Here is a 12,270-nt window from a genome sequence, read left to right on the forward strand (position 1 = left end):
ACAAAGAAATGCAATCATGCAGAGAGCACACCGCAAACAGACATGGAGATGGGAGTGCGCACATGTATGTTCTTGGAAGATCCAAGTCGCCAAGTCCAGATTAGAAAGTAAAGAATTATTATTATTTAGGCAACAGGCAACAATGGAAGGTCTTTGAATAGGATAAATATGACAGATGTTTTGTTTCTTTATGCTTAATATAAGGAGAGAACATGACTTGTCCTCTCATCAGTTATATATTTCACACTATAATTTAGTAGATTGGCATTCTAGTTTCATGTGTCAGTCTCACACACTTGATAGAAGCAGTCTACCGAGAAGTAAGCTCATTTCTGGTGGGTTAATCCATTTTACCTTGAACCTAGAAGGCTCGAAGTAAAATCTGGATGGTGATGAATTCACCAAACAATGTAATATTGCATAGACCCTGACTGGGTGACCAGTTGGCCTTGCCCAGATGACACCCTGATGTCACTAAAGTTTCTTAATATTTCTATAGAATGGAGATAGGAGTGATTAGTGCAGTAATCCAAGTAATAGAGAAAGGAATGGAAATAGAGCAGTGGCTTTATGCAGGCCGAGAATTTACAACAGATGTGAGGAGCGAAGGAGGGACAGGAGACTTTTCAGTGAATGATGAAGGGACGGCAACACCACTAAAAGAACAAATGAAGGGCAGGCCATGTTGGGAAAATAGGACATGTTGCATTTAAGACTTGACAGAAGAGTCATACGGAAATATCTAGAGGCCGTTGAAAATATGACTCTGAATGCGGCTCAAGGGTAAACAGTAACATGTTAAATTGTGTTAACAGATAAAATCACCTGTGAAGGGAATCTTAAAGGAGAAAAAAAGGGCTAAGAACAGAATGTTGGGTTCAACCAATACCTTAAAACACAAAGCCAAAGTGAAATGAGCAATGCCAAGTCAGCTTGTACACAGATGCTTTATTTTGGATGTTAACAGTCAACATTGTATGCAAGATTCTCTTACAATGGAAAGTTTTCCCATATATCAAAAAATTCAATTTAGTCAGGGTAATGGCTGTATTAATGTGAAAACCTTACAACGAAATGCAGTATTATACATGTGTACTCAGTTTCCATGCAAGTATGGCTGCTACATATATGTCTGGCATTTTTATAACACACTGAAATTCAAATGAACACAACAGTATAACAGTGACTTAAGATGCCTGACATGCTTAAGATTAAAAAACTTGCAAAAAGCAACAAAGCAGTTAACTGAAGGATTCAACCAATACCGACCCAAATATGTACTATGTCCAATAATCCCAGGCTTATCTGCAATATATTACCTTTGGGATAATTTAATGCTCAAGAAAAATTATGCTTTATATAGCCTTCCAAGGTATTATACTCTGGTGATTGGAGACTATGTACATCCAAACCAGCTAAGGGCTATATAAATTAAAAAAAAAAAAAAGAAAAGAAAGAAAAAAGAACCATTATGTGCTATTAGTTCAAAGTTAACTGAAATTTAAATGATCCAGTATGATTTTACTACAATCATTGGCTTTACAAAGTGAAATTTCTGTGAGAAGTTCACTAATTAGGAAGCAATCAACATACTTAACATGCTAAGGAGATTTAATTGGTTCATCTATTTGTTATCAACAAGGCATAATCTTAATAACACACATTTTCTTCACTTCTCACTACGTATAATATGCAAAACGAGCTAGTGAATTTATATAGCTTAAAACCCTTTTAGATCTACTGTTCAAGAGCTAGGCATTAAAATACTTAGTATCTCCATTTCTATTAACATCAGAAAATCTTAAGCTGTTTTTGTTTTTAAGGTAAATATTTTGGTATTTGCAAGAATTTGCCTGGTAATGGTTGATGCCATTAAGTTAACTTGAGAACGTGCCATCATTTGCTTTTTATCTTTTCACACAGTGCAAGCGGTGGTCGCTCTTTCCTTCTCTCATAGCAGCAAGCCGATTCTGCTGTTTTCTATAGCAGCATACTTCAGGGGTGGAGAGGGAGAGAGTGTGTCAGTTATAAATAATTAAAACTACAGTGTACAATTCTATTTAATCCTGTCAGTGTTTAAGTTGACAGCACACCATTATATGTCTCAAAAAAATTACATAAAATCTCTACACAAAAGCAAATACATTCTTTCAAGAAGAAATAAAATAAGTGCAAACACCTAAAACAGGCAACTGAAGCAACTGTTGTAACCTGTAGAGGAACACAAAACATTTATAAAAGGACAAAATATTTTTATAAATAAAAGATAATGTTCTCTACTTCTGAAACACTGAGTAAATATAATAAATTTCTAAGTGCAGACTGTTTTTAGGGACCCAAGTACCATTTTTTTTAAACAAAATGCAAAAATTTCAAACACATATACAAATCACCAGATTAATTTATATGACCCCCTCCCCATATAATTTAAAAAGAAAATATTAAATTATTATTTAGTACATTTTTAGAACTACTTTATAACCAACATGATTTAAAGGGCATAGTGCAATATTTAGGTAGATGTGACATACAGTATAGTTATTGTATTCTTTGCAGCTATAACTTACTACTTAAAAGTCAAAATTGGTCTTTAATATGTTAGCTGTAATAACAGGAAACAACATTAGCTTCTAGACACTCTATATAGGTACAAATATCTACATTTAAGCTTTAAAAATGAAAATAAATTATAAAAACAGACTTCCTTCCAATTTACAGTTTTTCTGCTCCTACATACTGTACAATACATTCAACAAACTCTCAGTTCTTCTGAGATTTATGAAAATACTGACTCTTTATTAATAAGAAAAAACCCTTTTTCCATGTTTTTTGTTTTTAGTACTATGCTCAAATAAATACATTTAACACTGTAGTTAATTTTATTGTTTTTGAAAAAATACCAAAGATTAGTAGTGCAACTTTCTATCCTTCCTTCGACTTCCTTTACCTTGTGTTTCTTTGTAAATGGTAGTCTAAGTAAATCAGCACACAGGCAAAAGCACTTCATGAAACCATGTGTGCGTCTCATACACAGACTAACTTCAGAAATTACATGTACTCATAAACCTAGTGACGTAAAACTGCAGCATTGAGAAGAGCAGCAACATATACCTTCTGAGGAAAATAAGTGAGAATTACTTTTAGAATACCCATGAACATTCTAATACAATTTTCCCATCTTGTTCTTTAAAAACAATTTTTTAAAATCTCTTCTTGTAAAAAATAAATTATGTAATTGTTTCCCTCTTACTTAAGCGGCTTAGCTTTCTGCCTGCCCGTTATAAAAAAAAGAGAGATGCAAACCATTTTAGGGCTGTATTAAAACTTTAAAAACAATTAATTGATAAAAATTTCATTGCAACCTAATTTAGCACAGAATATAATACGGGAGTGGGACATTTCATCAATTTTAATAACAACTACAGTATGAGAGCCCTTGAAGTGCTGCTGGTGGCTGTGTAAGTACTCAGATATCTTCTTGCTTGTTCAGTCATGATGAGTTGGTCTTCCGTCTTCCCATAAACTACTGTCTCCCATTCACAATTTGACTAGGAAAGAAATATTAATAGTAATGTTAAAATTACTAAAATAATTATCCCTACTACTTGACAATTACACTTTTTAAAAGACAATTATCTTAATTGACTGGATATTTGATACATAATTATTGTAAAAATGTTTTGATAATGGCACTGATTCTTTTTAATGATGCTATGTTTCAAAAATACATACTGAAATATCTATGATCAATTTTTTTTTGGTCAATTTTTCAGCTATCTATATTGTTTACAGGCCTGTGGAGGCAGTTTAAAAGTTTTGTCTCCACAACTCCTCCCTCAAATCAAATCAGTCTTAATACAGAAAGAAATGTCAGTCTCTATTCCTTCAAAAATTTTACAGAAGATGGAAAGAGAGGATCTAATGTCAAGAAATGAGCCGAGAATGCTTTGTCTTACAAATGAGAAAATATGGTCATAGCAAAAAGTCAAGCTTACATTTGTCTCATTTGTTTTCTGCCATTATAATGTAGGTTACTACATTATAAGTATGAACCTGCCATGTAATAGATTTCCCTGCGAAGTTCTGTGTTAAACACTTGGAAATCAAATCATTTAAAATAGATTAAGAGACTGTGCTACATGGCTCTCTGAAGAGCAGTGGCTCAGGACAGAGCTGAGGCAGCCATGTCTGACTGCCGAAGATGTTTTCAAGGAAGGCTTAAATGTCAGGATTGCCAGTCCTGCCATCATTGGAGTGTAAAGAGAACTTTTTCCTCAATGAACTCCAAATTCTCTAGGTTGAATTCTTCAGATAATGTAGCAAAATTATTCCAGCCTTCATTTGCAGCTATAGAATGTTTGCACAGCACCCGAAAAAAAGATTGTTTTACAACTTTTGAGGCCAAAAAGTTTACTGGAAATCATTATACCAACAAAATCGAGCCGAAACTGCTTCCAACCACTTACCCTTTCAAGATAGCAATTAGAACTATACTTACTTGTATATGACAAGAGGTGCCACAAGTGGATTTCAGTATCTTTAGTTTAAACATGAAATAGTGCTTAGAAAATCACCAGGAGGGTCTGGCTACAACTACAGTTGTTTAGTTTACATCTGCCCTGATGAATGAGTCTCTCAAAAATCCATGTCTACTCTGAGTGACAAAATTATGGTGAATGTTTAGTTACTATTATAGTCAATGTCAAATTCAAAAAGAAAAGGCATAATTTGTGATCAGGAAGTCCAAACTGGTAATTGAATAAATAACAAAAATCACTAAAAAAAAAATTATAAATTCATACCTGAAGATTCTTTTCCAATGTGACAACTTTGGAAGTGTTGGGGTTTGGTTTCTTTTTATTAAGTGTATATGTTTTGTTGGTTGAATTTGTATCTTGTTTTTCAGGACTCAAGTTGCACCTATTGTCATGTATTTCCAATAATGGTATCATTAATAAAGATGTTGTAAATACATTTTCTGACTAAGAGAGAAAAAAGAAAGAGGAAAATAAAATAACTAATTCAAAAATGGAGACAAATAAAGGGACTACTAAGTGGTAGCAGAAGCCCTGTTCATTTCCCTCCAAGAAAGCTTTTGGCTCCAGTGAAATTTCTAGTAATGTAGTAAAATTAAATATTGCAGAAATGAACTAAAGATAAATATTGAAATTTAAAGTTTAAGAACTATCATTTTTTGACATCATACATGAGAGCCAACTCCTTTCAAAACAAAACAAATATAAAAAGCAAGGAAATAAACTATTCTCTACAGTTAATAGCTTCTCTCTGAATTAGGCACAATACTACTCAAGTAACTTTCTATGAATCTCTAATGATCCAACCATATAATAAGTATGAAATGAGAACCACAAGGACTTTAAGAAAACAAAATGCTTTACAAACCTGCATGTCTGAAATGTCTTCATTCAATAGCTGAGTACTTGGTTCTTCTTTTTCCCAATTATCTAAAACTAGTGATTTTCTGACTTTCTTCACAGAAGCAGTATGCTAGAATGAATAATTTGCAATAAAAACATTATGGCAAAGTCACTTGGACATGATAAGGCTTTTATTAAAAATATTGTTAAAAGATTACCTCTTGTTTGCAGCTTTTGTAAGCAGGTTCATCTTCCTCTTTGAGAAATATGTCTGTTCCAGTTTCTTCTTTTAAAACTTCCCGAATATCTTCTTCCAAGAAGGCAAGTGGCTGTGACTAAATTGTAAAAGGGTTTTTAATAGCCTTTTATAACAATTCCTTTTCTCCCCATATATAAATCCATTTTTAATATTTTTTCATTATTGGCTTAATTTTCTCCCAGTCCCTATAGATACATAACTCAAATAAATTAGCCAACTGATTTATGGCAAAAATCATACTGCACATTGCAAGCACTGAAAGAAGTGTGGTACTGCACAATAAAGCTTTTTGCTGCAAAAAAAAAAAAAAAAAAGAAAGAAAAAAGTGGTACTTTCTTCACTCTAGGCTAGTAAACAAAAATTTTCCTTTTGGGGAACTTATTCAATCAGGACCCTCAGAATGAAAAAGAAAGGATTATTTTCCAAGTATTTTTATATAAAAATAGAAAAGAAATTAGAACAGATCGGGACTATACTAGCTTTCCTTGCTCTTTTATTGTACTTACTATACAGTGTGTAATCACCAGTTACCAATATTTCTCTTACCACAAGATATTTGAGTAACTTAAGAGCAGAGATTGCATCTTTTTCATCTTTGTATACATCTTTTCCATCTAGCCTTAAGCTGAGCACCGAGACAGTGTTTAATAAGTGTGTGTGTGCTGGTTAGAATACAGGAATGTGTGTCTGTGTGTGGATAGAAGTGTGAGGGAGGAGGGTATGGAAAAAAACTTGAATATAGGCTGAATAATGAAATATTCTCAAAATATTATTCATTTAGTTTTCTAGAAAAAAAAATTTATTATATCAAACACCTACCAAAACCAAGATGTGCTTAAAAAAAAAAAAAAAAAAAAGGATGGTAATCAAAGCTCCACTAAGTAAAAGAACAAACTGGCAGCACATAATGACCAGCAGCTTCTGTTCCCAGTCAACATAGGGAGAACAGCATGCATATATAAATGAGATTTCACAGTGTATGTAAAAACTTTAAAAATGGAAACACAGAATTTTAAAAGTGCTCTCAAATACAGCCTAAGACATGCTGGAATTACGTCAGTATTTCCGTGTATTCCTCCAACAGCTTTTGTTTTCAGGATATGTCACAAAAAACACAGATTTTGATGTTCTTAAAAAGAATTCTGGAATATGTGTGGTCTCCAATGAGAATACAAATGTCCTAGAGAAGCAGCTGAGATACTAATGAATTCATTCACTACACAGAATTATTCTCTTAAATTGTCCTAATGTGACAAAGAATTGCTGCATTTAATACTTCTCAGGTTTGATACTACCAAAATTAATGAATTTATATTTAAATGACTTTCTTTTGAGTAATTTTCAGTAATAATGTTTATTAATCAATACTTATTAAGAAGGCAACAGATATTTAAGATGTACCTGATTACAATTCCAAAGCCAATCTCTAAGCAGTGCTCCTGACTCATAGTAAGATACACTAGAAAGTTAAATGGTTAGGGATGGTAAGTACTCAGCAAGTAATTGAAGGAGGAACAGGAGGAGTGAAAAGTCAGCTTGCTGCAAAGAAATGTATGAGCCTTCAGATATGTTAGAAATTTCAACTGCTAAATCATCACTTCTCCTTTTATCTTATATTGCTGATGAAAATGATTTTGGCAATGGATAAATTCTTCCCAAACAAAAAAAAAGTGACAAGGACTTTAGGTTACTTAAAACCTAATTTCTCATGCCCAATTATTGAAATGATAATTTTTATTCAGCTTATATGTTGACCAAATGACTCTGAGGCACTATAGAATTTTTAAATGTCTTCAAATCATTGTTTGTCTAACTCCCAATTAGGCTACTCGCCCCTATGAAGGCAAGCAAAAACCATACCTAACAGGTTCAGTATTACATCTCCAAATCCTAATCCAGTGGCTGGCACCTATTAGGCACTCAATGATGAATTTTAAAAATGAACAGCAAAATACTAAAGCAGATTGGTTAAATCAATTAGGTAATTCCATACAATGGAATATTACACAAACATTAAAAATTATGGGCTAAATATATGCTATACTAACTTAGTTAAAAAAGGTTACAGAATAGTAAAGTATGATCTCATTTTCATTATGTGTATGCACATAAAGTCTAGAGAGCTCTAAAGAAAATATAATTGTTTACAGCAGTATATGGAGCTAAGTGACAAAAAGACTTGATCAGTCCTACTATTGACCCTCTAAAACAGTATTTCAAAAAAAAGAAAAAAAGATTTCAGAGTATGGCATGACTTTTGGTAGAAAATGAATTAGATCAAAAAACTAGAATTCATTAATGAATCTACCCCAAATATGACTAAAAATAGAAGACCAAAAAACTAAAGTACCCTAGAAGTGACCAATATTTTTAAAATCATATTTTATTTCTAATGAACTTAATTTGTCAGAAATCTGTATCTGACTAGAAATAGAGTGCCCATGACTCAGCTAAGGTCCTTCAAGATTGACAATATATATGTGAAAGCACAGATAACACTTCCCACCTCTATTCGTTAACTACTATTGCTACTTTAACAGCAACGACGTTAAGTACATACTACTTGAAACTTCGCACTGCCATATTTTTCTTTTCTCTCTTTTACCTTCACAAATAACCATCCGCAGTGTATTTTATGATATCCATTGAAAAAGAGGAGGAAACTGAGCCTTAAAGACATATCTTGATCAATTTCAAATATACATACATATATATGTATATATATTATTAGGAAAGTGCTTATGTATATCTAAATAATAAAATCATTTTATTCTACTAAAGGTAACTGCTACTGAAACTACTAAAAGGTTGGTTTCAGTATTAGGAAAAGGGTTCCGCTGACACTTGATTTGCTTTCTCTAGATGATATAATATAAAGAAAGAAAGAATTCAAAACAAGCCAAGCAAATTTTTATTTACAATTCAAGGAAAAAGATTAACACATACTTACAAACGAAGAGATAAAAATTTTTATCAGTTTCAGTGAATAGCTTTTGCAAAATGTTAAAAAAAAAATCAAGGATAAAAATCAAAATTTGTGTTTTTATTAAATTCAGGAAAATTCTTAAAAATAAAAAGAGTATACGTACCACAATTTTAAGAGGTCCATATTTTTTCTCTTGAGCAGCAAGAGCATTCTTAAAAGGAGTAGGAGTCCTTGGTGTGGTACCCAATATAGATCTTCTAATCGTAGGTGTTCTAAACCTATCCAATCATTTAGATATTTGTGTTAGAGTCAAAATTTGATTTCATACAAGTTAAGGAAGGTAACACCACAATAAGAGCGCACACTAAATTTTTCTTGCACACACATGTTTTATTTAAACATGCCAGGGTTATTTTAAACTATGCCTGCCTAACCCAGCTCTTATTCCAATCTATGATCTTAAAATACAAAAAAGAACTAATGTAGAAAAAAGTATTAAAAATGTTTTGTTTGAGTTCAAAGTTTCACACTAAGTTTAGGTGATTTTCAGTCTCCATGGGATTAAACATCAGGGTATGATTTTCTTAAAATTCTAAATCCCATATGGATAGGGATTATGATTTATGGACTAGAAAGCTAACCTACTCTTGAAATTGTGCTTCCCATTTTTGTCTGATACAATTATTTAATACCTACTTACCCTACATTCTCCTTTTGATCTTTGGGGGTTGTTTCCTTATGAAGAGGAGTTGTAATGAGAACTTTCTGCCCACAAATAGGGGTTGATGTAAATGAAGGATTTTCTATATTAATTTGTTCATTTCCAGGGCATGTGTTGAAAAACTAAAAAAGGAAGAGTTTATAGATAATTTCTAGAATGTCAAAATCCCTACACAGCTATTAAACTGATAAAGTTTTCAAATATTTTCCCATTTCTCTTAGAAAAGATTACCAATAATACTACATTTTACATTCCACTCCATGAAAATTAAGCTCCATAAAGGCAGGAACGTTTGCTTTGTTCATCACTGCCTCTCCAGCTCCTAAAGCAGTGTTTAGCACATAATAGGCATTCAGGAAACAGTCGTTTAACAAATATTCAAGTTACAAAACAACACAAAAATTTTAAAACAGTATATTATTAAATACGAATCTACAGAAATCATAAATAGCTGCTGAGTTAAATGTAAGTTTTGTACAACAGTGTAACTGAAAAAGTTTTATTGGTTTATTAATAAATGATTTTAAGTGTTCTTTTCTAGGAGAACACTTTGAATTAAGAATATAATAATGCTTTGCTGATAAGAAATACAGCTGTCTGGCAAATTAATTTATTCAGAACACAGCTCAGAACCTCTGAGCAGCAAAACTTGCTATCACAGTCCATTTTCCAAATGACACATTTTACTCATTGGATCTTAACTTACATACAGTTGTGAAATACTAATTTATTTTTGTAGCCAACAGATTAGAAGCAGTAGCAGAAAGAACTGGAAACTCCTTTAAGACTACTTATAACTAAAATGAATTTTAGCTCTATCATTTTTGGTTTCTAATGTTTGCAATATACTTAACCCTAAGATTAGCAGCCAAACCCTCTTAAAACTCTGTAGTGATGCCCATAAACCACAGAATAAAATCCAAGCTGTTTGCCATCAAAAATAAAGTCTTTATAATCATGCCTCACCTTCTCAGCCACTTTCCACCTTAGAATTCACATTTCAACAAAAATTGCTAGTTTGGAAAACTCCAAAATAGAAACATGCTAATGTGCCCAAGCCTGGTTCACCTTCCTCAGGAGGCTTTGTAACTGACGGGTGGGATGGGAGTGGGGGGTGCACTATTTCCATGTTGTCTATGTAATGGCATCCCCAGAGAACACAGTGATTATGTACTGCCAGATCCTCATCTTCAAACATCTAAATACCTCCAATAATATCTCAGCAACCTCTAAGTTTATCTGACCATTAAACTGTCTTCTCCCATAAAACTTTATAACCTCTGTCAGGACACTTTCAGCAAAAATCTCTAGTTCTATCTCTTACTAACTGACCTTGGACAAATTGCTTAACTTCTGAATTTCAGTCCACCTACTTTCTAAGTTTTTTGAAAGAAGATTAACTGAGATGCTGTAAGAAAAGTTTTTAGCACAGCCTGGAATATAGTGTTCATTAAGAGAGCATTATAAAATAAGAGGTACAGCTTGCCCTAATAAGTATCTGCTACCCAGAATGTACCTATAGGAAAAAGTAGATAATTCCTGACATCCCTAGAAAATCTTCTGACACATAAAGTTCTTACAGTGAGCATACATATATGGATATATACCTAATATCTATTGAACAGTTAGCAGAAAACTGGATATCAGTCTACCTCTGCCATTAGATAACTTTGGGAAAATCATTTTACCTTTCTGGGCCTATTTCCTGATAAGTCCTATTAAAGATTTGGAATTACATGTCCAAAACATCTCTTTTAGCTCTTAAAAATTGTAAGACACTAGAACCCAAGTCTATACTTTGTGAGATACCTTCTGACTTAGCATGCTCATGTATACATTTAAATACATTATCCATTTTTATATGATATCGAAGCAACCAACTGCTAATAAAGATATTAAAGATGTAATTTAATCTAGCTCATCAACATTTGGAAACAGAAACAACACTACTACCTGTGAAGGAGAAAATGGTAGTGTTTTCACTGGTGTGTGTTTTAGTGCTGTATTACCACCATCATTGAATGTGCCATCACTAAGTTCACTGCCTGGGGACTGACCCACTCGCATTCTTCTCTTCTTTCTGAGAATGGTTGGTGGAGTGCTAAACTTGGCCACACTTGGGGATGTTAAAGAAACAGCCTCACTGTCCGCACCATGACAACCATTTTTTTTCCCTTCAAGTACAAGACTGACGTTAAATTGACATTCCATGGCGCCTTCGTTGTGTTGAATCCGCATTAGTTTAACTGGAGTAGATTTGACAGGAGAAGCAGCCGCATCAGAAAGATCAAAACTGGTAACGTCACTCCATGCTACAGGATCCTGCAAAAAATTAAATTCTTAAAGTTAATGCTATAACCTAATTAAATCTGATCTTCAACATAGGATGATTTCCACAGTTAATTAACTACTCATTTTTATCAGTGGAAATAGGCTTTCTTTGTTCATCTTTTTATTTTTTTATTATGGTAACATTAGTTAACGAAATCCAGTAAGTTTCAGGTGTACAATTCAACAGTAAGGCATATATATGTAAATAGTGTTTATCTTTTTTTAATCAAGACCATTTGAAAAGAAGAGATTACTATGGTTTTACTACAACTCCAATCTGCAACATCTCAAAATAGTATTTCCTCTAATTCAGTAGCTGAAGCTTATTGTCAAAGTATTTTAAATAAAAGGAACAAATTATTTTAGGTTATTATCAAAGAAGATAATTCATCATAAAACTTCACACACTATTTTACATCAGAAAAATACTATCAAATTCTATGTAATCATTTAGTAATGTGTATGAAACATCTTCAAAATGGTCATATACTTTGATCCAGAAATTCAATGTAACTGAAGGACATAACCATGATTTTGCAGAAAGCTTTACATAATACATTCTGCAGTCTGTAATACTGAAAAACTGGACACCACTTAAATAAATGTCCAATAGTTTATTATGTAAATAAATTTTGTTACATTCATATGATAGAAT

At 32.6% G+C, this 12,270-nt stretch overlaps 1 protein-coding gene across 3 annotated transcripts in view; it reads right to left on the bottom strand.

Moving 5' to 3' along the window:
• Positions 1-928: 928 nt before the first annotated feature.
• The window catches only part of MYBL1 (MYB proto-oncogene like 1), a 32,135-nt gene continuing 20,793 nt past the window's right edge, over positions 929-12,270 (bottom strand). The window contains exons 10-16 of one of the 3 annotated variants that reach the window (XM_025041153.1): positions 11,478-11,606; positions 9,264-9,406; positions 8,727-8,841; positions 5,597-5,713; positions 5,404-5,508; positions 4,803-4,982; positions 929-3,548 (exon numbers count right to left, since the gene is read on the bottom strand). In XM_025041153.1, coding sequence (XP_024896921.1) covers positions 3,420-3,548; positions 4,803-4,982; positions 5,404-5,508; positions 5,597-5,713; positions 8,727-8,841; positions 9,264-9,406; positions 11,478-11,606 — 918 coding nt within the window. In that variant the 3' untranslated portion in view covers positions 929-3,419. Of the gene's footprint in view, positions 3,549-4,802; positions 4,983-5,403; positions 5,509-5,596; positions 5,714-8,726; positions 8,842-9,263; positions 9,407-11,237; positions 11,607-12,270 lie in introns of all 3 variants that reach the window. The other 2 variants (XM_006924010.3, XM_015598684.2) reach the window with 2 other exon arrangements.

This window comes from Pteropus alecto, unplaced genomic scaffold (genome assembly GCF_000325575.1).
Source record: "Pteropus alecto unplaced genomic scaffold, ASM32557v1 scaffold87, whole genome shotgun sequence".
NCBI classification, from domain to species: Eukaryota; Metazoa; Chordata; class Mammalia; order Chiroptera; family Pteropodidae; genus Pteropus; species Pteropus alecto.